Source organism: Aspergillus karnatakaensis (assembly GCF_047715665.1).
Source record: "Aspergillus karnatakaensis strain CBS 102800 unplaced genomic scaffold BJY04scaffold_8, whole genome shotgun sequence".
Classification (NCBI taxonomy): domain Eukaryota; kingdom Fungi; phylum Ascomycota; class Eurotiomycetes; order Eurotiales; family Aspergillaceae; genus Aspergillus; species Aspergillus karnatakaensis.
Genome location: NW_027395720.1, coordinates 441,297 through 465,773, shown reverse-complemented (window position 1 = coordinate 465,773; position 24,477 = coordinate 441,297). Strand labels below are relative to the sequence as shown.

Below are 24,477 nucleotides of genomic sequence, written 5' to 3'. Positions count from 1 at the left end.
ATACTACAAGTATTATATGAATTCAATTATTGTATGATGATGTTAAAGTGGTGATTGCAAGGTCCTTTATTCAATAACAGACTTGTGGTACAACTCAGGTACAACGCAACTCTGGCACTCGTGGCAAATGCAATGTGCTGCGCTCGCGTTTGATTCTTGTAGACGCCTAGTGGGTGGTCAACTACGAAGTATTAAAGGGTCCCAGACGTTGACACATGGTACAGAGTAGGCAGAAAAAAAGGTCAGCCAAACGACTACGAACTGTCTTATTGGCCGAATCAAAATGCGCTGCCATCTGTTCCCATCAACCTGGTTAGATTGTTCTTGGCATTTTTCAAAAGTCATTCATGCATTGTTCTCGAGACTACCGGAATTGATATTGCGTCTCACCCTTTGACTTCAGACTGCGTCCGTTCTCGAATCGTGAACATGAAACCCCCGAGCCGGCTCATGCAGGGCGGGCGGTTGCATGTGGATACATCCGATGTACGTGTCTCGAAAACGGCAGAATGCATTATGCAAGACGATCTCCAGGGGACGCTACGCGTTTCAATAATAGATATTCAGGCACAAGGATGTTGATCATACCAGCACGATGCGACAGATGTCCTCACAGGGCAGAAACAAGAACGGGAGTGGGTTTGCGAGATCGGCAAGGCCAGAGCTTGCGCTAAGCCCAATGCAGAAAAAGCAATCACGCAAGCCGCGTGGAGAATGTCGTGATTGCGAGTCTTTTTAGGTCGTCTCCGCTGTCGAGCTGGTTGGAATCGTCATCCAAGTTTTTATACAGTCGAATCCCCCACTAAAAATATCTGGCTTCAAGATTGCAACATCTTAACTGCACTCTCTGGGGGCGCTATTTGCGTATTGGGCTCCGTTGTATCTCAACGGAATTGTCTGCCCTCCATGTGTCCTGTCTATGAGTTTAAAATAAAGCCGAGAAACCCTGGGCTAAATAGCGTCATCTTAAGCCGTTCGTCAGTATAAGACGCTGACGACGACGTTTGAGGTTTGAGGATACATAGATGGACCGATAATAATCTGCGCCCCTGAAAATCTTCATTCCGGCTTGAGCACGAAGATTTGACATTCGAGGAGACAAATGCGAATTCCTTCCATTAAGGACTACTCGCATTATTTTTCCGCTGCAAGCTTGTAAGGAGCTGCTTCGTAAGATGGTACCACGCGGAAGTCCAGTCCGTCGGGGGATTAGAGATCAGAGACAATTCATTCATAGAAATGGCCTACAGTTCATAGCTGATGAGGACGTGTGATGACGAGTTCAGAGTGACCCTGGACGGCCTCAAAACTGTTTCAGCAGGCATGATGGATAGATGACCAGGATGTTGGAATAACCTCGAGTCTACGTGGACCCCCACTCCACGAAAAGCCAGCTCCTGGATTTATCCTTGGATTGAGGATTTGTTAGAAGAAAAGCCAGTCTCTGGGTCCGCCTCTTTTCTCCATTACATATAACTGGCGGTTCCCCTTCCACTTCCTTCTCCCCGTCGCCTCCCCTCTCATCCTTTTCTCCCACTCTCTTCCTCACCCCACCTCTTCTCCCTTTTTCTCTTGCCGTTTGTACTCAATTCTTGAAGCACAATCACTCATAATGGCCAATTCTCCCCATGGTGGTGTCCTGAAGGACCTGATCGCCCGTGATGCTCCCCGCCACGACCAGCTCGAGGCCGAGGCCGCAACCCTCCCCGCCATCGTCCTCACCGAGCGCCAGCTGTGCGATCTTGAACTGATTATGAACGGTGGTTTCAGTCCTCTTGAGGGTATGTTGTTTATTCCCGTTGATTTGCACGCATGGCGCATCCGCATATCGCGCCGTCATGCTAGTTTCAAGTACCCCTCACTAACCTGATGTAGGCTTCATGAACCAGAAGGACTACGACGGGTATGCCATTCCTCCTTTCTATTGTCGAACCGATCGCATTTCGCGCGGGGCGTTTTTGAGGCGAATTCATTGCGAGAATAATGCAATACTCGAAGGAGTATTCGCAAACAGACTGGCAATTTCGCTAATGGTGGGGTTTATCTAGTGTCGTCGCCGAATCCCGCCTTGCCGATGGCAACCTCTTCTCCATGCCCATCACTTTAGATGCTTCCAAGAAGGTCATTGATGAAGCTGGTCTGAAGCCTGGTTCTCGTGTCACACTGCGTGATTTCCGTGATGACCGCAACCTTGCTATCCTCACACTTGACGATATCTATACCCCGGACAAGTAAGTTTTCCCGGCTTCTTTTTTCTTCTAGTTTGTTATGGGAAGCCTTCTCCGAATGCTACTCTTCAGCTTGTCAATGTCAAGAAACAACTTGGCGCGCAAGCGAGAGCTTCATTCGCCAAGTAGATCCCATTTGCAGCTTGGTCAAACGGACAATTAGTTAATGGCATTTTTCTTGCACTCATCCAGGGAGAAGGAAGCCAAGCTCGTTTTCGGCGGTGATCCAGAACACCCTGCTGTCAAGTACTTGAACACTAAAGTCGAGGATTACTACCTGGGTGGAAAGCTTGAAGCCATCAACAAGCTTAACCACTACGACTATGTCGGCCTTCGCTGTACGCTGAAATTACCCCTCCGCCGAGCATAACGCACAAAAAGATGAAACTGACGCAATCGATCAGATACCCCCGCGGAGCTGCGCATTCACTTTGACAAGCTCGGCTGGACCCGAGTTGTCGCCTTCCAAACCAGGTATTTCTTGGCTTTTCTCGAATTTGATGGTGAACTAGTGTGAATTGACACTCGTTCAGAAACCCTATGCATAGAGCTCACCGTGAACTGACTGTCCGCGCTGCTCGTGCTCGTCAAGCTAATGTGCTCATCCACCCTGTCGTTGGTCTTACCAAACCCGGTGACATTGATCACTTCACCCGTGTTCGCGCCTACCAGGCCCTTCTCCCTCGCTACCCTAATGGCATGGCTGTCCTAGGTCTTTTGCCGCTGGCCATGCGTATGGGCGGTCCCCGTGAGGCCATCTGGCACGCCATCATTCGTAAGAACCACGGTGCCACCCACTTCATCGTTGGCCGTGATCACGCTGGCCCCGGTAAGAACTCCAAGGGCGAGGAGTTTTACGGTCCTTACGATGCTCAGCACGCTGTTGAGAAGTACCGCGAGGAATTGGGTATCGAGGTCGTCGAGTTCCAGCAAGTCACCTATCTCCCCGACACGGACGAGTACAAGCCCAAGGACCAGGTTCCTGCTGGTGTTAAGACCCTCGACATCTCCGGAACTGAACTCCGCAACCGCCTTCGCACCGGTGCCCACATCCCCGAGTGGTTCTCTTACCCCGAAGTTGTGAAGATTCTGCGCGAATCCAGCCCTCCTCGCGCCACCCAGGGTTTCACAATCTTCCTTACCGGTTACCAGAACTCCGGCAAGGATGCTATCGCCCGTGCACTCCAGGTTACGCTCAACCAGCAGGGCGGACGCTCCGTCACGCTCCTGCTCGGTGATACTGTGCGCCACGAACTCTCCTCCGAGCTAGGCTTTAGCCGCGAGGACCGCCACACCAACATCCAGCGCATCGCTTTCGTTGCCGGTGAACTTACCCGCGCCGGTGCTGCCGTGATTGCCGCCCCTATTGCTCCCTATGAGGAATCTCGCAAGGCTGCTCGTGAAGCCGTTCAAGGCACCGGTGGTTCTTTCTTCCTCGTCCACGTTGCGACTCCCCTTGAGTACTGCGAGAAGACCGACAAGCGCGGTATTTACGAAAAGGCTCGCCGCGGTGAGATTAAGGGCTTCACTGGAGTCGACGACCCATACGAGGCCCCCAACAACGCCAACCTTGTTGTCGATGTATCTAAGCAGAGCGTGCGGTCCATCGTTCACGAAATTATTCTCTTGCTCGAAAGCGAGGGATACTTTGAGCGTATTTAGATGACTTCGGTTGCGATAGAGATGATTTCTTGTGTTATTTCTTTTGTATGAGGCGATATAAAGATAGGATTTTGGGATAAGGATTGTCTTGACACGATATAGAACGTACGAATCAAAATTTCTAATGACTTCATGAAAGAAAGATCTATTCAGTATCCAAGTGAGGTAGCAAATGGGTCTCATGTGCCGTGAAGCTGGTAGGGCCCCCGTGATTCTTGCAAACACTACAAACAGAAAGCATCCGGAATCCATGTTTGATCGGCTCCCAACAACATCCAACCCAACGTGCATCATAGAACCACTTGCGAAATGCTTCGTCAACGAACCCGCCTACCTCGAATATCGGGGCTAGCGACACCCTCAATATGCCCGTCTTCCACTTCCACTACCTCCCGGCAACCATGCAGCCGCCTGTTCACTCATAAACCACCTCTCCAGGTCCTCGCCCCGCAGCGAGGCCGACCTCAATTATCTTTTCTCAACTCGTCACCTGTTGATCGAGCTCTCCCGCCGCTCTCTATTCACCTTCGCCAATCGTTTGCAAGACTTGTTTCCACTGAATCTCGGCGGGGCTTCAAGAAGCAAGCATCGTACGTGCTACGGTTGACTCTGACTGTTAGCGCCATGATCTTCTGCGTCGAGGTCATCATGCTCGGGATACAACAGGAAAATATGGAACATAAATTCCCAACGCCACCGGAATGGTCTTTCAAAAGCCGTTGGTACTTACGGGCCGCTGAGGGGTGGCAACACCCGGAGGAAATTGGGAAGTTGAGAACAGAATGGAGCCAGGTTGTAGATTACTGTCAGATGCTGCTGGAGCGGCTGGAGGATACAGAGGGCGAGGGAAAGGGGATCGTTGAGCAGGAGGAGGGCGGACTATTCGTTGAAGGCGTCGGCAAGACCGGGTTCGACATCACGGCCAAGAGCGAGCCATGGAGACGGGGATACTTCCAGGCTCTGTTGGGAGCTGCTAAGGCGGCCGAGAACCTCGAAGGCTGGCTGACAGATTTAAAAATGGGTCTTTCAGGGGACGCAAAGTACTTTGTTGGTCCCTCGAACCCCCGTCCGAAGCCAATGCCAAAGGGTCAGAAGGCACCGCGCGAAGAAGACGCTGAGCCAACCTCGCCAAGTCCGGAAGTCTTCTACGTAAAGATCTTGACTACCCGTGGCTTTGACACAGGGCAGAAAGTCGAAGCAGCCATTGCATATGCGGACTGGCTTGACTACAAAAAACTACCAAGCACGGCTGCTGAAGTGTATTCCTGGGCTTTGGATATCGCTGCTTCAGGATTTCCAGAGGATGCCGCCAAAGTAGTGGATATGAACACAGGTGTCGTCAAGACTAGCCGCAATCTTTTGCCGTCGGAAAATATTCTCCGCGTATTGACAGCACTCGCAGTTCACCACGCGCAGCAGGGAAATCTCCCCATGGCACTTTCAATATTTACATCCGTCCTGCAAGCTCGTCGCGCCCTCCCGCCACCTCCCTCCGGCGCCGTTCGCTCGGATCTTCTGTCTGCTCCCGAGTCAAATCATAACCCTATAACTTCACTTTTCAACACCGTTAAACGGCTCTTTAACCCACCCGAGTATCCTCCACCCCCAGCATCAGGAAATGACACTCCAGTTCGAGCTGCGACATCGAGCTGCGAGGAAGCCGGCTTGATGACCTATATTGGCGAGATCATATACGCTTCATCTTCGAAAGAAAAGGGGTTGGTTTGGACTCGCGACGCTATGGAACTTGCCGAATCCACCCTCTTCGAATCAAATAACCCTAGCCCAAAGAACCGCTGTGCCGAATGCCTTCGCGTCGGTCTGCAGAATTGGAGAGTCATGGTCTCAAAACTTGTTAAGCAGGCGCAATTAGATGAAGAAGAGACCATCAACAAATCCAGGAGCGGGTCTAGCTGGTTCGGCCCCTCCAAGAAACAGATCGAGGCCAAGGCTCACGAAAGGAAGAGGTGGGAAGCTGAGGGACTCATTCTAGAAGAGCGAATTCAGAAGCTACGACCGCTGATAGGGGTCGATCTGATACTGGATGGCATCGTGACGAGTAATGATGGGTTCTCACTATAAGTGAACAGACTTCCTTTGTTTTGTTGTCCTGCGCTAGAAGCGTAGGGACATTCTATCCATGCATCTGCGAAAACGGGGTTTGTGAAGTGCTGGGCAAAGTCCAAACTATGTAATTGAGGTATATTGTGTTGTAAGATATAAACTAAGTAGGAGAAATTAGCAAGATTAGTCGCTACCCGTCACCTGTTCACACCCATTGTGGTCTAGCCAGGACATGCTAACATCGGAAAGACAAGGAAGGGTATGGGAAGTTGAACAATATATACCAGAGACGCCGGAAGAAGGAGCAAGGGGTTGTACCCCACGCGAGAAATAATTGGAGCAGGTGCAGAGGAGTGCGCGAAGTAGGAAAGTCCAGTTTTCTTGACGGGAACAGCAAAAGGCAATGAACGACAAAAGAGGAAGGAAGACATCGCGGACTATCAAACGCCACCAACGGTATCACCGTCGAAATCAGTGATAGTGAACTCTTCAAAATCGAGGGTGAAGTTGCCCTTTACGCCTGAAGGAATGAGATCCACTAAGAAGTTTTCGCCCGTAGAGTTCGAGTAAGAGTTCTCCAAGTGCGTCTGGATGGAGTCGGCTGAGAACATGGCGGCGTCGAGTTCTCCAGTCTTCTGGAGAATATACAGCACGGCGACCCGAGAGAAGTCGACAACCTCAGCAGCAACGGCCGGGCTAGCGGTCGGTTGTGATTTGGTCATTGGGGTGGGGGTGGGCTCTGCAACCTTGACGCTTTCCTCTTCCGAAGGATCGGAATCGAAGACAATGCCGTTTTGAGTGACGATTGTTCTTCGAACTGGGAGAGTTGCGGTAGGAATATCGGAGGTGATAGATGCGTGCTGTTCCTCGATGTCAGTCTGTTGGTCGTTGGGCTCATGAGACACGGCACGACGCTCGTTGTCGTTCGAAGATAGGCCGCTAAATGAGATGAGCGCATTCTCTGTTGTGCAGGAGACATTGTTCTGACTGAACAGTGCCATAATAGTAACTGGGTCCAATGGAATACTGAAATTATTTTGCGAGTCTTGAAAGAGCCGTGGAAGGTCGTCCCCAACGGTAGCATTCCTTGAAGCCGAGCCCTGGGTAATCTCGGTAGTAACACAGCTCGCATCGCCAGATGTCGTGCACCGCGAGCCAGTGAAGCCATTGACGCAAACACAAGAGCAGACATCACCGCTTGAGACACTGACCCCACCGTTTGCACACGGTGCAGTCTTCTCGCACATTGTCACGCTGCTATCATTGCTTTTGTTTTCTCGAGGGACCACAACTAGGAATATGGGTATGAGCACTGCAGCTGTGATGATGAGCAGCAGTATAATGCAGGCTGTGATGAAAGCCCAAAGGGGCATTCCGCAACACCGACGACGCCGTCGGGTACTGCCTTTCTCCTGGTTTGCGTCTCGACCTTGTTCCTGGGAGTGCAGCTGGTGAAGAGTGGACCTTCTCCAGAAGATAGGCCAGGATGAGCGACCCTCTGGTGTAGCAGCCGGGTTTGGAAAAGAAGCTAGAATGTCTTTGATCGAGCCCGACTTGCGGTTCGGATCGCCTGCCCTCAAGTTAGCCGAAATAGTTGCCGTAAAAGACTATATGCGACTTACCATGAGGATGGAATCGGGAGCCTCCTCCACCGTTCAAAAGGTCATTCCTGCTCGCCGTCCGTCCGTGCTCAAGGTTTGTCGCTAGTTTCGTCGCACGCTTGATCAAGTCTGATAAACTCGTGAGGCTGCCACGAGCTTCAGCATCCCGCACCGCATTCATATTGAGCCGAGGAGGCCTGCGAGCCCCTGGCCTTACTTCACTCATTGTCGGCGTACGTTTTGGCAATGCGCCACCTCCATGCTCAAAGGAGTTCGTCTCGTTAGCGTACGAGTCGTGTGTGCTTGTATCCTCGCCGAGCACAATTGGTGGTTTTTCAGGGTCAAGACCTGACTCATTGGACGAGGATGAGTCGAAAGAGTCTCGAGTATTCAAGCCCGCCGCGATCTCTTTTAGACTAGCTCCATGGAACTGCGGTGGTGGATTTTGGTTCCCACCAGTGTCAATGTTCGGTTTGCTTATTGTACGCAATGAAGGCTTCCCTCGTTTCCCAAGACTAGCTTGTCGGACCAAGGTTATTTCACCGTGTTCGACACTGCTAGTTGACCCTTGCACACCGTCAGAATCGCCATCTAGATAGGCTCCCAGGATATCGGATTCTCGCTGCTCAGAATTCCAACTAGATGCAGTGAGGCGGCTGGGCGCGTACGGCTTGTTCAAGATGGTCGGACTATCAGGCAATTCCTCGGGGATTGGCGATACTGAGGATCTGCGATTCATGATTGACCGCATCGGAACTGGAGGAGCGAGATTGTTCATCTTGTTTTGCGAAGGAAGCGGTGGGGGAAAGTCGGGTATTGAAGGAATAGAGCCCAAGGAAGAAGCCGCGGACTTTCTAAACATATCTTCATTTGCAACCGGCACGGGCTCACGTAGCGCAGGGTGGATATGTTGTTGATTGGCAAAAGGCTGGGAGAACGAGGGGGCCGGATGGTTGACATGAAGAGGGCTAGGATATGCATCGGAAACGCTTCTCTCTGAGTAGACGGATGGTGAAGGAAGATCTTGTCGAGATGGGCGTGGGGGAGGCGGAGGCTGTGTGATCCCTCTTGAGACCAACAGCCTTCCCTGGGTATCGACCATGTTTGAAAGCCTTCCATGGGGGTCAACTGCGTTTGGCCGCAAGTTGTTGTCGCCTGCTAACGGCCATCCGTTTGAGTGGGATGGAACACCTGTGTTTGTTTGAGGCACTCGAATCTTAGGACGCCTACCAGCTTCCAACATCTCCCTTGCCCGGCGGACAGATCCCTTTCTCTCTGCAGCCCTAGGGTCGGGCCAACCGCGTGTTGAAGTTTGGTCCATTCTCGGAAGATAGAGTTGCTCGTGATGGCCTATGATACCAATCTTGTGCTTTCAGCGAGCGCAACGGGAAGATAGCACAGCAGGATTGGTCAATTGGCCTTTCGCTCAAACGTCAATTTCAAACGGGAGCAAGACCAGCTCGCGCAATGTTTTGTGAGTTGACTCCGGGGTGATAACGAATGGAAGGAGTCACCAGCGCTTTCTGAGGCTGTAAGTAGTCAATGCTTAAGAGCATCAACTCTATTGATGAAAGATCGAAAGGAAAGGAAAGGACTTGAGACCAGAAGTCCAGTATTGAAAAGAGAATGCTGAGATGAATTTGAGCAGCACTCAATGCCTTAAAAGTGCCAGTATAATGAGCCAATGTCTCTCCAAGTAGCTTGTGGCTTGAAAAGAGGTTTGCGTACCACAAGTTTGTTCAAGAAAAGAATGGACGTCAGGACGACTTTTCACAATGGCATAGTCCTTACTCAATCTCCAAGCCGATATCAGATATGGGCAACCCTGAATATGGGATCGAAAACGTTGGTCTAAGTTGATACGGCGAGAACAAGACTGTGCTACACTCACCCAACAAGACCGAAATCAAAGGAGCCGCTGGCTCTTGCTTGAGAAGTCGAAACGAATGGGTGGTGAAAGCGGTTCGAAGAGCAAAGAAGTCGCTTGAGCGAAATCACCTCACTCCAGGCGGGTGATGAAAGGAAGGGAGGGTCTGCCGGAGTTCCTCAAACCAAGCCTCAGAATGTGATGACTTGATATTGGCTGCTTCCCATCCTTGATGCAGAATAATATAAACATGGGTCGAAAGGGCACAGTCTAAGCCCAGATCGTTAAGACGTTTAGTTTTAGAGAAACGGTCAGTGGGCCTGGGGCCACTTCGAAGCAAGTACTAGCGGAGAAGCTGCTAAGAAGGAGTGTTGGGCCCTGATCATTCAGATTGAGATCAAGTTTGGGGTTTCGAATCTCAGAATTCGGGTTCAGAGAGGCGATTGGAGTGCAGCCTACAACAATCACAAAGCATACTGGTGATGAACATACGCCAAAAAAACCAGCATTCCTCCCGCATCTTGATTTTGTCTCTCACTCTGATCGATGGAATCCTGGCGTTGCAGTTTCATCGTTTGCAACATTACGATTCAAGGTTTAAGCGAAGGCGACGGATTGGCCAAAAGTGATGACCCAGAGTGAGAGAAAGCTCCGAAGATTCGGCCGCTGATATTGTCAGGGCTCGCGGACGCTGAGGCTATTGGTTGGGTGGAGACCGCTAAGACGATGGCACGTCTCAGATTTGGCTGCTAACGGGCGGAGAGTCCTCTTGAAACCAGGGGCCGTGATGACTGTGAGTATGATGATATGATCCCTCCGAGGATGACCGCACCGTTGACAGGCTATTCGTCAGTCAGTGGTGATGGTCAAGCTGAGATATGAAGGAGGAGGTGGAAGGACAATATAGGCATGCTCTTGCCTGAGGAAAATCCGACCCATCAGTCGAGTCTTATCACGAGGTCAACATCACAACCTCGCATTGCTTAGATTGGGGATTGGGTAATCTCGCTTCAACTCGCAGCGAGCAAAAAAGGAGAAGGCTGGCTCTGGCGTCTTGCTAGCTCGGTTTCGCCGTCAGGGTCATACATTTGCTGATAATACGGAGTAATAATAATAAAATATACTAAATATATCTCCCCCGGCAGGTTTCCAAGTTTCGGGGGCGAACCCGGACGGCGGAAAGAGTGCGCGCTACGAGTCAGGACTCAAGACCGTATCTCCGTATCTCGTATCTCAGATTGCATGATGCTGCTCCGATGTTTATGTTATAAGGAGGGGTTGCAGGTTGCGGTTGTTCCCTCGGATGACACTGAACCTGGACGCCGCATCATGTGACCTGGGTACTATCTATGTAGTTAATAGTTAAACTCACTAAACTGACCACCTCTGGTCTGCACAACGAAGGAAATTCGTACAAGCATATACACCACGCTATAATCAAGGAGTAGGGAACTACGAAAGGACGGCAGCTTATTGCTACCGTCCCAACTCCTTCCGCAGTCTCAGAATCTCCTTCTCTGCCACCCGCATCTCGGTTACGGTACTTGCTAGTTCAGGAATACTAGCTTCGACTGCTTCAGTGAAAGACTTCTGGGCACTGCGGAGAGAAGGCGGAACTAGTATCCCATACCACCTGATGGGGTCCAAGGTACGCTTCTTCTTTCTTACAGACTCGCGCTTTGTCTCTGTATCTGCTTCGGGCTTCATCTCGAAACCCGACGATTGGGTAACCGCAGTAGCCTCCATTGATGAGCCTTTTTCGTCTGCAACCTGCGAGGGCTCATGTGTCAACGGTTCAGGCAAAGACTCAGGTATGCCACTTGCGCTGGGCCATTCCTCCTCACCAACATCACTAGCGGACGCAAATGAGAATATCTGCCCACTCTGCATGCCAGTCTGTGGAAGCCCTCTCGAACTCGCATTGTACTTCCTTGCGTCCGTGGCCGAAGAGGATTGTAATATACTAGAGTAAAAGCTCTGGTTAACCGTCTGTTTGGGGTTTCTGGATCAATGAACTTTGACTTACACTCTTCTTGTAGCTTTCATCCGTTCATCATAGTAGTCAGCACCATATCTCCGGCCTGGCGGACAAGTATAGTTTGCGTGCGCAAGAGAGATGAATCCCTGGGTTGTCCTCAGCTTTTGTTTTTTTTAGAGGGGCTTTGCGATTATACCGAAGAGAGCTTTGCTGCTAGTTCACCTTGCAGTCGCTGGTGCTTATCGAGGAGGTGGAGGTATTTCTCAAGAATTGAGTCGAGGGACTGTGCGAGATCCGCTGTTTGGCCATTTGGTAGGTTCAAGTCTGGAGACTCTGAGGTCTGACGAGAAACAGGAGGCGTGGGGAGTTGTGGCATTTGGAGAGTCGGAAAGGTGTTGATCAGAGGAGTTGGCGGAGCTGGCGAAAAGGTGGAGGATGATGGTCTCCGATAACTCCGTCATCCCGGACCCAGATTGGAAAAGCAATAGGTAGAATTTCCCGAGTCGGCACCTCCCAGCATTACTGCCCTTCAGTCAACCACCTCGAGTTCCTGTAAGTCAACCGCCTCCATCGACCCCCTTTTGCTTCTACCTGCTCTGGGAATTACGGATCACCCGTAATTCATCCATCGCGCTCCGCTACTGAGCTCCTCTCTCTGCGCCACCTCCGCTTGCGCGGTACGAACCTGCAGCTAATCCTTCATGAGCAGCATCTATATCTACGAAACTCACTCTTGATATTTTCACACGACAGTTCAGCCACCGAGTGCCAGACGGCCGAGATCGTTGTTGACATCATTTCGGGAAACTGTGCGCTTTGCGCTTAACAAGCACTCCGCTCCGACTACTTCTGCTCATCTCCACTCCCGAGTCTCTCAATACAACCACCATGTCTGTCTCTGCCCTTTCGCGTGACACTGCTTTCCAGGCGCGATCACTGGTATGCAGCTGGATCCCATCTGCAGCGACTGCCCAAACACTAATGCTCCAAGCACGATTTAGTTCCGATCGTTGCTTCGTCAATCATCCCAGTTTTCGAACTATAACTTTCGCGAATACGCCGTTCGGAGGACAAAGGATGCTTTCCGGGAACACCAGAATGAGACTGAGGAACGCAGGATACAAGAGTTGATACAGCAAGGTCTACAGAACTTGCGGATGATGAAGGTCAGTCTGCGACAATACTTTCACAGATGAATACTTACGCTGGCACAGAGGCAAACCGTCATCAGCCAGTTCTACCAATTGGACAGATTGGTTGTGGAGGGCCAAAAGACGGTAAGTCCGGACGAATCGTCCTTGAGATTTCATCTAATTATTTGATGTAGGGGAAAGAAACAGGGCCAGATGGCGGCATTGTCCGCCAGAAAGACACTGGGTAGGATGCCCATCCGTCATATCCAAGCCGCTTCACACATGCTAATTATTTGGATAGCTGGGATTGATATAACAAATTACCATGTAACTGAATTACAGATATCTACTGCGGAGGCCGCGGGTTACTTAACCAGCTATCTGATTGTTGGCGTGGACGGGATAGAGCTGGATGACCTGTACTTTTATTCAAAACCTTGTTGTTAGAGCTACTGTGCATCTTGGAAATTTTGAATCTTCTCTCATCTATTTTGTTGAAGGATAGATAGAACATCATCTTTCATCGTAATTATTGATGATTGAGCTCATCCTGGCTAGGTCACGTGGAGCGTACCTATCGCACCTCCGTTCGCTGCGGTCCACCTGTCTTGTCTTCCGCGCTCTCGTCCATCTCTCTTGGCCTTTGCACCACGAATTCTAGGGCAACTCTCCTTCAGTCTGGCTTTGTCTTTAACTTTCTCGACAGGTTGGTTTGCGAATTGGGTGGAGGTCGCTTTACTCGTCGCGCGCCATGCCCCCAACAGTGAGTTCCTTGCCGAGACAGATGCGGTCGCACTGTACTTCCAGCTCATGTCGTTTAGTTTAGATCATCGCGCTCTGGCCGTCAACTCGGCGATGGCCTCAACCGTACTCGGACAGGCCAGATCGACCACGATGTTACCGAAGGACTACCTGTCCGCAGATGGACGCGCCAGCCTCAGACTGTTTCGCAAGAGCCGAAAACAGAGGGAGCAGAATCAGAAGCGCCCGGACAAGGTGGAAAACAATCTGTCCCTGACCACCCGATGCCCAGAGACAGCCATCTTCTGACCCCAATGAGTCGTGCGCTTCTCAAAGCCGCCCGTGCCGGATGCATATACATCCGGCCCGCGTCAAAGGAGTTTGAGGATGAAGAGAAGGAGGCTACAGATCCAGAGGAGCAACAAACACAGCAAAACTTGGAACGCAATTTCTCCATGCGCAAGTGGACGACCGTCCCAAGGCACTTGGAAGCGCCAGAAGTTGAGTTTCTAGCGAAGAGGAGACCCGGTTTGCCATCTATCTACGCTGCTCCGGCTGCAGGTGTCGACGGTGCTCATGGCTTAGGGTCAATGAGGAAAACTCGGTTCAAGAAGGTTGATCCAGTAACGGGCAATATTTCAGTCTACGCAGCCTGGGTACCTGAGGGACACAAAATTGAAGGTGAGGTCTTGGATGAGGCACAGTTAATTGCTGAAAACAGCAAAGTCGCTGTTATTCCCGAAGCGCCTGCACCAGGGACCATCATCGAGGGTGTTGGTGTTGTCAACGCGCAGGGTGTGGTTGTTGCAGAGGCAGGCTCAGCGGCTGTTCTAACTCCACCGAGGCGGCGACCCCCTCCTCCGAAGCGGAAGGGGAAAAGCTTGAAAGGTAGGAAAAAGAAGGTCATGTTCGCTCCTGGCGAGGGCGCCGACGCGTCGCTTGTCCATGGGACTGTTACAGTACCCAGCAAAGAGACAGATCCATCACGTATGTCTATGGACCAGACAACGCAGGACGATGAGGACGATGAGGGGGAGGAAGGCGAGGAGAGTGATGATGGAGAGGGGGATGAGTCCGGTCTGGATGCAAAAACCCCGGAGCCACATGCCAGCGCCGAACCCGAGCCAGGACCAAAGTCTGGTCCTACGACTGAACCATCTGCAGCAGTCGAGACAGAGCCTCGTACCGAATCTCAAGCACTGCAAGTGCCAAATCTTGAACCGACTCTGAAAACTTCACTAGCGACAACTGAAATTCCCGGTAACGTGCTTGCCAATATGACAGGCTCTCCTTCACAACAAGCTCCTGCAGAAGCAGGAACTACCGCCCTACATATATCAAACGATGTTCAGATGACGGACGCTGGGCCCAAAGGTAAAATCTTGCACCCTCAGCCGATATTATCTGCTGAATCTCATTCAATATCAGTTTCATCACCAGAAAAGGACCTATACCCTCGTGGATTACAACAACCCGCAGCTCCGCACCCTTCACTTGCGATAGCAGAACTTACGGATCAGCAAATAGCGGAGTCAACGGATACAATCATGGCAGAACCTGACGTCCCCATTAACAAACATTCTCGAGACCTCCCCCCACAAACTTCAGTGTCTGTGCAAACTCCAACTGACGAGTCTGTTCCCAAGCTATCAGAGCAACAGCCCAATGGGAACGAGTTTGACCTCTTAGATAACCTAGAAGCCAGCCTTGCAGGCATACCTGATGACAGCCTACAGAGCGATATCCAATCGGGACAACCGGAAGTAACCGCTGCAGTTGGACTAGCGGCCGAGGCGCCTGCTGAGATCAAATCAGCAGAATCCGCAGGAGATACCCGTAATGAACCTACGGCACCGCCTGTTGAAGAACTTACGCCGCCAGAACCTGAAAAGGCCACGATCCAGGAAACCACGAATAATGAACCTGCCGACCAGGTACCGCAACCGACAGACCTCCAAAAAACAGAGCAAGTATCAGAGGCGCTTGCACCGTCGGGCCCAAGTAAACCCGACTTAGAAGCCGAAAGCGCTCAGTACGCAGAAGAGCATCCACAGCAAAGTCCTCAACAAATAATCGCCGCAGACTCATCAGCGGTCTCTCAAAGTCTTTCTCTGGGCTCGGTTCTCGAAGCTCCGAGAGAAGAATCAGAAGCCGAATCGAAAGGCACATCGGAAACCGCAGCTGAGGCGACAGCAGCATCTGTCACAGATTCCGCGCTGGAACAACCTCCAACCGAAGAACCTTCCGAGCTCGAACAAAACGCCCTCTCGTTGTCCTCCATGCCCTCCATCGCAGGCTCGGAATCTGGAGTGGCCACAACAAATGCAGCTCCGGGCGACGCGCCGGCTTCGCATAGTGAACCGCGCTCTTAAAGGAATCTTCACTTCGAACAAATTTTATGTTTTGCAATTCATCTGGCTTCACTAGCGATAATGGTGTTTGGGTTGGTTTACTGCAGATCTGTACAGCTGGGGCCGCAGCATATTTACTGGAATGTAAAGTAAGGACATTACTTGAGTATCAATAAGATTAAACACAGTATTAGAAATAATAGCACGCTTCCCTACCTGAAAGTACTCTCACAGAGGATTCCAACCTTGACCCTTCCAGCAGTCTCGCCAACATAACACCCAGAAAGACATGTTCATGAATATAGGTCAGCGCAAACATGAGCATCAAGTAAACCAAATATGAGTTTAAGAGTTCCCAAAGAGCAAGATCGGGTGCCCGGTGTACTAGCCGACAGAAACCAGCGCCAATTTGACCAAGTATAATAAAAATAAAAAGTGGGCCCAAGAAAACCAAATTTAAAGCAAGAAGGTGGCAGTCGAAAGAGGAAGGGCTGAATGTAGTTTGTGGGAAGTTGGGATGAAAGCGATTCAGTGCTTCCTCACTCGGCCTGACACTCTGGTTGGAGACTTCGTCGTCGGCGATGTTCTGGCAGTTCCCTTGTTGATAGTCTCAAGCAGTACGTCTGTTCTGGGCTTCGCTTGCCGTTTGGCAGCAGGGGAGCTCTTCGCTATAGCAACAGTCTTCGTCTTGGTGGAAATGACACGGCTTCGTGACTTAGATGAAGATGTAGTCTTCTGCATCTTAGATTCCGCCGCTTGTGTTGGTTTTCTGACACGCACTGCGGTCTTTGCTTTGATCTTGCTCGGTTTGATTGTGGGCAATCTGATATTACCGCCGCGTTTCTGGTTTGCCGAAGCCTTCTTGGGGGAAGCTTTGGCAGCTGTTGCAGATGTTGGCTTTCTGCTCGCCTTTGAGACAGTCATGCGCGCTTTCGAGACAACCTTCTTGACGCCGGATTTGATGGATGATGGGGCCAAAGCTCCTCGCTTCTTAGTGACACGCGAGCGGGATTTGTTAAGAGCATTCTCTCTCCTCCGCTTCGCAGCTTGCGCCTTTTTCGCATCTTCTTTTTCTTTCAGTTTTGCGGCTCTCATCTCTTCTCTCTGCTCTTTTTCTCTCTTCCGAGGACCTAATATGCCGCGACATTTTGCCGAACCGCATCGGCACTGTTGGACATTCTTCTGAGAGTAGGGGCTATTCGGTTAGCATGGCAAGAGTAGTATAGAGGAATACTTACTCAAAGTTATAGTCATAGGTCAATTCCTCGCCAGTCATTATACCCCGATCCCCAGCGAATAGAGCCATACGCGGCTTTCCGGCCACAGTCCACTTTTCCATACGACAATTAGGGTCACAACCATGATTCACGAATCGGGCGATGGAGCCACGAGTCGCATCGATGATCATATTCTGGTCAAAATACATCAAGTAGTAGCACTAGAGGGTAGGTTAGCATCAACTCTGCACCATGGTGTTATATGGAAGAAAACAGTTACCTCATTCTTCTTGTATAAAGTGCGCATGCGTTTCTCACATTCAAGCTGGGTGATAATCTCCCCGGTGTACTCCACGATAATTTGGTTCGGCTCAAAGGTGCGGTTACTACGTACGCCATATCCACGATCTGCCGTTTTGATGACCTCGACGCCAACGTTATATTTACCCCCAGCCTTTGCTCTCTGCTTAAGCTCCTCGAAGTTCCGATTACCACACTCGGGGCCTAACCCACAGATGCTGTTGTCACATTCGTAGAACATGTACCGATTTTGGCAAAACTGGTCGCAGCCAGCCTCCGGAGTGCATGTGCATTTTGAAAGCTCCTCTTCTTTATTCGCACGCCAGATACTCCCTGCTTCTCCCACAAAGACATCTATATGGTCAGCAAATTCCTTCAAAACTAAGGACGACGTACTTTTATTAGTCTTCCTCCACTCGTTAGGCTTGGGTTGGCCCGGCGGAAGCGGCGAGTAAATATCAAAAGGGAGTTCGAAGTCTCTTCCTGTCTTTAGCAGCCGCTCGCCAGCAAACATCGGCAGTGGTAAAAGCTTTCTCTGGGTATCTTGAGTGTGGTTAAGGCTCCTTCTCCGTGCGTTTTCCGTTCTTTTCTGACTTGGTCGGGCGTTGGTATAAGCTTGTCCAGAATAGAGCCCATGAGTCAGCCACCGTTTTTCCTTGAAAAGAGTAATAGCTTCAAGGGGGGTAGGCTCTTCCTGGCTAGTATCCGGCTCCGACTTGGCTTTCGGAAGAAGTTCACTGTCTGAGACGCGGCGCTTCTTTGCCGGCGGCTCTTCAGCAAGGATAGGTTCTTCTTTCGGGGTTGCGAGTTGTCGAGGTCGCAGACTAGCTCGCCTGTCTATTTCTTTTCCCTTCTCCCTCAGGCTACTTGAGCGCTTGCCAAGGACAGTAGTAGCACGGCCGGCAAGATCGGAGACCTTTTCTAACAAGCTCAGACGAGACGATCGCCTAGTTGGAGTTCGATCATCCTTATCAGTATCCTTGGTGTCCTTTTCCGAGATATGGCTCCTGTTCCGAGCCAATGCCTGTTCCACGCGCTTACGTAGAGTTCGAGGCAGCAGGAGGGCGGATCGGTCGTCTGGTTGGGATTCATGTGATGACTTTGAGACTGGTGTATCAGGAGCCATTGGGTGGTCGTCTAGTTCCATGGCATCATGTGAGGAACTCGCTTCGGTGTGTCGTCCTGACTCCATAATAGCGATACTATGGCGCAGACGGGAGGAGCGAGTATTTTTCCCAAGCGGCGCAGCAGCATTACCCAAAGTTTTCAGCAGGACTTTCTCTTCAATAGATTCTATGGCACCATTGTTTTCTATCTCGGAGCCTATATCCTGTTGTGCCGCTCCCCGCAGCGAAGCGCGTGTCGCTCGTGTAGATCGTCGGCGAAGGGTAGGGTTTTCCTCGTTAGACGCGTTTTCATTATTACTTGAGGTTTCGGAGCGGCTATTCTCAGGCGTGAGCAGTTGTTCCGTGTATTCAAAGGTCATTGTGCTGTCGAGGGGTTCGTCGGGGTGCTTCACGAGGTCCGAAACGGTTGCGGGCGTTGCGGGAGACGCGCCGGACGAGCCCAGCGAAACATCCATCACACGACAGATGGCAAGAAGAGCGGCGAAGGTCGGAGTTTAAACAGGTGATGGAGCCGTGGAGAGCACTCTGCCAGCGGCAAGCCTGGTAGGATAATGATATGTGGCTAGACAGGGGCGAAGGCGTGTTCGAACTGAAACTAGCTCGGGGGGAGAGGGCTGAAGAGAAATAATCCGCTTATCAGGAACGCTCAAAAGGCCCTACGCGGCACAGGTCATTTTCCAACACGAACAAAAGGTTGAGAATCAGTGAACAGAGGCCCAATAAAAGGTGTATGGGGTGGATCAAGGTGTTTGGGTGTGAATGGGCGAAGAGTTGGAGGAGGGAAAAGAGCGAGGAGATGCGGAGAGCAGAAGCAGGAGCAGTGGAAGAGTCAGTCAGCCGCGGAATGCCACTTCAGTCCGGAGCACCTCCAATGCTTCCTGTCAACAATTCCTCCCCTCTTTCTTCCTCGGGTTATCCACTGTACTTGGCTTTCTACTCTCCTGTCTACATATTCCTTGTTGATTGCAGCATGCTTGACTCTATCAAAACGCCCTTGCCCACACACTAGAGCCTTTCAACCACAAAGTAAACTGCATAAAGGGCAACATACTGCTTAGCCAAAGCTCTGTTTATGTTGCAGCTGTATGCAGGGACATCTCTGAAAGGCTGCCGAAACCTAGAATGGCATTTCTACCATAGTTGAGAGACTCTGATATTGCCTCTATGCTGTTTTCATGACCCTGTATCGCGAGAGATTGTAAGATATGAATGTCATAACCTTGTCATCTAACACGTTTGATCTCTGTTCAAAGCCATAGTGGAGCCTCCTGCGCTACATTGATTATGGGCTTGATTGTCTTGAGCTGTGTTGCCAACCTAAACCGATGGTGTCATCATCCTCCTCTTGATGTTCACCCAAATATTTTCTCGGTCGAAGTACTTCCAACTCGATAAAAGACCAGGCAATGTAGCCGCGCCGTTTGATCTCGCATAATTGGGCGAATATCCAGATCTCAGGGTCTTATTCTCTCTCAACTTTCAATTGAGAGAATCGTCTCGCAGAATGAAGACTTGTTCATGTCGCAAAAAAACCAGCTTACTTTCGAGACTACCACCGCCTCGACGTGTTGAAGCTATTCCTATGTAAGCACATAGTTTGAATCTCCTCGCCTCTCTAACTGAAGGTCAATATGCATGCTTGATTGTGGTTGCTGCGCCATCAAGCTTCTGTAACTCCACTCAAGCTAGAATTAGTCGCCCTGATCACAACCCGCGACACACCCTCTGTCGAAAGAGGTATACACGGTGAAGGGCCCTATTACTGCTATTTATCCTGGCCGTATTTTCTAGGGTACTACCTACTGTACACATTATAGGTTGTGAGGGGTCCTGGCAAGAAGTAACAAACGACACAGTGACGGCAATAAATGCGCCCTACCTAGGTAGGCACCCTAAGCAAGAACCACATCCGCCACACAACATTCTCTGTCCCATCATTAGTAACGCAGAGACACTTAAAGTTCTTTACTAATTCTTTAGAGGTTCCCTTACTCAAGAACTTGGCCTATTCCTACAAGTAGGGTACGGCGTACATAGTACATACTATGGTTCGGGGGATATTTCGCACTAGCCCTATAACACACTAGTCTTGTATGGCAGTCCCGCAATCCGCAGGGATAAGGCGCTGGCCCCACGCGGCTATTATTCATAGGCTCCTCTCCCATTGGTTGACACTCTGTTCCTGGTAAGTATACTACGTATCCGGTAAGGTATGGTAATCTACCTAGCCTCGGCTTCACCTCATCATGCGTATCACTAACCAATAGCACTAACTAATTAGTACGTGGTAGAAATAATGTCAAGTCTGTTGGCAGATCACTATTCTGCGCCTGTGTCTCTGCTTGTGCTGCATTCATATAGCAGACTTTTAGATTTAAGCTAAGTATACGCAGCCGTTGATGAATAAGTATGTGGTGATAATGTCTATAGCTGACAACGCAGTCCATTATATATCATGCACTACATCCACCTCCACAACCCCAAGTCTTCACAAGTGAGATTTCAGACTGAGAGTCATTTACAGAGAATGACCGCATCCCATTCCGTCATCAGAGTACCATACTCCATCCATTTATGAGACACCCAAACTTAGGGCAGAAGCTCTCAAGTGCCTAGCTACCTAATATACATACAAGTGCTATATCAACAGAAAGAAAGGAAAAGTGCGGAAAGAGAGAATTAAACCCAGAGATGGAGTGTTGTTAGAAAGGACGTAATAGAAAATCATGAATAAAGAAGGTATCAGAGAAGGTGGACGATGAACAAGGCTCACTCCGCATCGGGATGAGGTACGCGCTGCATCTCAATGTCGTTTTGGGGCTCAGTGTTGCGAGGCAGGAATTTTCGCTTTACAGTACTTAGTCGTTGATCCCCTTCCTGGTAGTACTCTTTGAATTGCATATATGTTGGTGGCCGTGCCCGCCCAAACACTGTGACCCAGTTTCGAATAATGTTTCCTTGAGTAAACGGGCGGTGTCGATCGGCTTTGGCAAACTTGTGTGAGTTCAGGTACTCCCGTGTGGTCTCGCCGCGCCCAACAAGGAAGAGATGGTACGCCCATAACGAGGCTGGGTAGGGCGCTGCCAAGGCCCCGTAGATCACCATGGCGAAGGGTACCCTCCATTCATCGATGGCATGGCCAAAGCTAATGCCCCGTCGAGACTGGTAAACCAGAATGTGCGCAAGACTAGCCCCGAGTAAGTAGAATGCAAGTAGCGTAGAAGTGCTGACGAAAGCAAAAAAGTATCGGTAATTTCGGCGGCCGACACAATTATTTAGCCAGACACAATGATGGTCGAGAGTTTCAACACAATTATCACAGACCCGACAATGATAGCATCGAGGAGGGCGCCAGACAGAGCAGGTCTTGCAATATTTGACAGGCACGTCCATGGCAGCAACGTCGGAGGTGGCGAGCTTCACCATCACCCAGTCGTTTGTTGGTGGACCTATAGCGAGAGGATCTTCGGATGGATCGGTAGGAGGCATTTGATGGAGGTTACGAGGAATGATCTAATCGGTCAGAGCGAACAGAAAAGCTACTGGTAAACTTACCCCAGGATCAACCACCGATGCATGTATAAAAGAGGAGAAACAAAGGTAGAAGAGGTAAGCGAACACAATCGGAATTGCCGGAGAAATGTTATGCCAAAGCCAAGGGCCTCTAGAACGGTGGTTAGCAATCGACCAGATAAGTTTGAAGGTTATATCCATACGAATATCCAAAAAACAGGCCAGTAGGCACAAGCACAAGGAACCCTGTTGCAATATTGACTGGTTTGTCCCTAGAATTTTGAAATTTCCCCCCACCCCAGAATATGGTGTTGCCAACGAAATATTCGTAGTTCCTGCCCTTGCCAGCCTGATTCAAAGGCTCAGATTTTCTATCCTTATCAATAGACTGCGGAGATGAATCTGCAGACGATAGCCGTTCATGCGTTCGACTATCGCGATTTTCGGCGGGGGCATTCCTGTTTTGTATTGAAAGAAAGGATAAAGGTGATCTTTGAGGGGTCTCGGGTTCATTTGTGCCCTGATAGTTCACTCCCAGATTGAGGTGTGGTGGCCGGTCTTTCCCGCGTATAAGATTGGCGCTTTCGCTTCTCACCGTCGTATCGGCAGTCGGGCTCGCGTTCGAGTTATTCCTATCAGGTATGATGGGATCGGTAAACTCAGTACCGCGCGAAGGGGGAACCTCCTGGTCCACGGCGGGAAGAGAATTCGGGAACGTGCTGTTGGAAATTAGACTCCGTCTGTTATGGCTGGTTTGATCCCCCCAATCTTCTGTTGAAGCTGTAGTCTCTTTGGTTACCGGTCGACCTCGATGGGCTTGTAGTCGCTGTGATGACATGGGCCGAAAAAAGCCCGATGCAGCCAGTGATGGAATGTGTGTTCGGCTAAGCCTACTTCCGGAACTCCCTGGTCGGGCTGTGGTTTGACTGGTAGACGCGATCGAGCTTCTTGCTGGTGGAGGTCCTCGTCGGGATATAGAGGGTCGTGACTGCGGTACTCGTGATGGCATAGTAGATGATTGCGACTGATCGCCATCCTCGGAGGCCGCATCCGTCAAGCGCGAGGAAATGCCCCCGACAGACGGAGGGCGCGGTAGGCCCAAAATATGCGGCATTGGTTGTGCATCCGTCGCTTCAATGGCTTCCGAGTTGTTCGATTGAGACGCCATTTTTGCTGAGAGTAACTGTAGCTACCGAGAACGACAAAATATCATGTTGTGATGGAGGTAGGCCCGGACAGAATTCGGCGGATTTCAGGTGGTGGTAAGGAGCGACAAGAAGCAACGACAGTGGCGCGGGTTATGGGTAGATTAAGGAGTGTGGATGGCCTAGAAACCCAGCGATATATACTTAGCATTCTATGCAGTGAAATATCCAGCCCGCGCATTTTAGAGGAGATAAGGGGAGGGTCGGTCCCCTGTCTCACCAAAGGGGGTTCAGCCACATACCTTGCGAATCCGAGCTTGGAAACCACTCGCGAAAGCTGAGCGGAGTATTAGTGCCTATGCCACACTCATCATGGTCAGGTCGCCTGGAAGCGAAAAAGAGGCAACTTGTAGATAGAGTGAGTGTTGTGAGCATGGACTGTTCACATCACTCCTACCAGAGGTAGGTACGGAGTACTGTTGGGCAATCTTCGGCAGACGGGATGACTAAGCGCCACACTGCGACTGACCAACCAAATGCGATCTTATGATCGCGCCGTCATCGTCCGACTTCAACTCGAAGTTCGCCCACCCACTTCTGCAATTAAGTGCTCCTCTCCAATCCTCGCAGCCACCGCGCTTTTCTTTGATTCACCCATTACGATGTCTTCGATTGCTGCTATGGCCTCCCGTCGGGCATTTGCTCGCCAGGCTCTTTTCCGCGCCCCTCAGCGCCGCCTTTACAGCTCCAAGCTAGAGGAGTCCAGCCTCGACCGGGCCCCGAAGCGTGACCCCGAGCTCTATGTACGGATATCTCGTCATTCACAGATGGTTCAAACTATATATTTCAAGGCATTAAGGTCTGATTGGAACTAGGTCTTGCTCGGTGTCATGTCTGGTGCTTTCTTGATTGCCGGCTGGTAAGTGTCATGCCATCCTCGGAAGCCTCAGGACATGTCAAAACCGATTCAAATAGTCCCAATTGATTCTCAATCTTTCCTTGAGCTTATACTAACTGCATTTTAACAGGTACTTCGGCAAGAAGCCCACCTCCGTCACTTCCGAGAGCAACGTCCGCATCCCCGACAGTTCCATGCCTTGGGAACGTGAGGACGATGGCGGCAAGTCCTACAAGTACCAGTATCACCCTGGTGGAGACAAGAACCAGCCTCTCAGGAACGCTCCCAGTGCTCTGAACACTGTTATTGTGCCAAATGTCACTCTGCCAGCGGTATAGTCTTGCCCCACATCTTTGAGGATCACCATAAACTAATAATGCATAGGATCTCCATGAGCGCTTCAACAAGTACGGCAAGGAGGAGTACGACTTCTAGATTCGATGTATCTGAGCCGGGGATGTCTCAATGGCGATCGCTGTATACTAAAACTGTTGTTTTAAGATTAGAGTGTGGGAGACGTGAGTGTGCATAGTTTGCTTTGACCTGACTCAATTGGTATCTCTTTTGTTCTTCTTCCCCTCCGAGTGATATTGTATCAAATACATACTGGTGGTGGGCTGTAGATTGTGCAAGTATACTTTGTTAAGTCTCG

General features: G+C 50.5%; 9 protein-coding genes across 9 annotated transcripts; 5 read left to right on the top strand and 4 right to left on the bottom strand.

Moving 5' to 3' along the window:
• Positions 1–1,303: 1,303 nt before the first annotated feature.
• On the top strand, positions 1,304–4,055 carry sC (sulfate adenylyltransferase). Its single transcript, XM_073710174.1, has 6 exons — positions 1,304–1,781; positions 1,876–1,903; positions 2,049–2,231; positions 2,421–2,566; positions 2,633–2,702; positions 2,762–4,055. Exons 1-6 carry the CDS (start codon positions 1,613–1,615, stop codon positions 3,888–3,890), a joined length of 1,725 nt encoding a protein of 574 aa, XP_073574857.1. The 5' UTR covers positions 1,304–1,612; the 3' UTR covers positions 3,891–4,055.
• Positions 4,056–4,156: 101 nt separating this feature from the next.
• BJY04DRAFT_158619 (uncharacterized protein) lies at positions 4,157–6,183 on the top strand. The gene has a single exon (XM_073709001.1). The coding sequence runs from the start codon at positions 4,200–4,202 to the stop codon at positions 5,970–5,972; it is 1,773 nt and encodes a 590-aa protein (XP_073574856.1). The 5' UTR covers positions 4,157–4,199; the 3' UTR covers positions 5,973–6,183.
• Positions 6,184–9,032, bottom strand: BJY04DRAFT_158618 (uncharacterized protein). The gene is made up of 2 exons (XM_073709000.1): positions 7,577–9,032; positions 6,184–7,524 (listed from the first exon to the last, which is right to left on the bottom strand). The coding sequence occupies exons 1-2, from the start codon at positions 8,874–8,876 to the stop codon at positions 6,395–6,397; spliced, it is 2,430 nt and encodes an 809-aa protein (XP_073574855.1). The 5' UTR covers positions 8,877–9,032; the 3' UTR covers positions 6,184–6,394.
• A 1,795-nt stretch (positions 9,033–10,827) lies between these two features.
• BJY04DRAFT_158553 (uncharacterized protein) lies at positions 10,828–12,093 on the bottom strand. The gene is made up of 4 exons (XM_073708999.1): positions 12,065–12,093; positions 11,597–11,941; positions 11,449–11,546; positions 10,828–11,385 (listed from the first exon to the last, which is right to left on the bottom strand). The coding sequence occupies exons 2-4, from the start codon at positions 11,774–11,776 to the stop codon at positions 10,899–10,901; spliced, it is 765 nt and encodes a 254-aa protein (XP_073574854.1). The 5' UTR covers positions 11,777–11,941; positions 12,065–12,093; the 3' UTR covers positions 10,828–10,898.
• On the top strand, positions 11,927–13,018 carry BJY04DRAFT_181232 (LYR motif-containing protein). Its single transcript, XM_073710173.1, has 5 exons — positions 11,927–12,339; positions 12,402–12,566; positions 12,615–12,677; positions 12,728–12,777; positions 12,835–13,018. The coding sequence occupies exons 1-5, from the start codon at positions 12,289–12,291 to the stop codon at positions 12,842–12,844; spliced, it is 339 nt and encodes a 112-aa protein (XP_073574853.1). The 5' UTR covers positions 11,927–12,288; the 3' UTR covers positions 12,845–13,018.
• A 148-nt stretch (positions 13,019–13,166) lies between these two features.
• Positions 13,167–15,797, top strand: BJY04DRAFT_158529 (uncharacterized protein). Its single transcript, XM_073708998.1, has 3 exons — positions 13,167–13,296; positions 13,355–14,648; positions 14,703–15,797. The coding sequence occupies exons 1-3, from the start codon at positions 13,285–13,287 to the stop codon at positions 15,644–15,646; spliced, it is 2,250 nt and encodes a 749-aa protein (XP_073574852.1). The 5' UTR covers positions 13,167–13,284; the 3' UTR covers positions 15,647–15,797.
• Positions 15,798–15,899: 102 nt separating this feature from the next.
• On the bottom strand, positions 15,900–18,812 carry BJY04DRAFT_158521 (putative histone-lysine N-methyltransferase (Ash1)). Its single transcript, XM_073708997.1, has 4 exons — positions 17,539–18,812; positions 17,123–17,496; positions 16,864–17,063; positions 15,900–16,820 (listed from the first exon to the last, which is right to left on the bottom strand). Exons 1-4 carry the CDS (start codon positions 18,722–18,724, stop codon positions 16,154–16,156), a joined length of 2,427 nt encoding a protein of 808 aa, XP_073574851.1. The 5' UTR covers positions 18,725–18,812; the 3' UTR covers positions 15,900–16,153.
• Positions 18,813–21,038: 2,226 nt separating this feature from the next.
• On the bottom strand, positions 21,039–22,950 carry erf2 (palmitoyltransferase ERF2; the record flags this gene model as incomplete). The annotated part of the gene is made up of 3 exons (XM_073715350.1): positions 21,039–21,782; positions 21,825–21,933; positions 21,986–22,950. The coding sequence occupies 3 exons, from the start codon at positions 22,948–22,950 to the stop codon at positions 21,039–21,041; spliced, it is 1,818 nt and encodes a 605-aa protein (XP_073574850.1).
• A 639-nt stretch (positions 22,951–23,589) lies between these two features.
• Positions 23,590–24,260, top strand: BJY04DRAFT_214917 (uncharacterized protein; the record flags this gene model as incomplete). The annotated part of the gene is made up of 4 exons (XM_073715349.1): positions 23,590–23,730; positions 23,803–23,846; positions 23,956–24,157; positions 24,210–24,260. 4 exons carry the CDS (start codon positions 23,590–23,592, stop codon positions 24,258–24,260), a joined length of 438 nt encoding a protein of 145 aa, XP_073574849.1.
• Between the last annotated feature and the right edge of the window lie 217 nt (positions 24,261–24,477).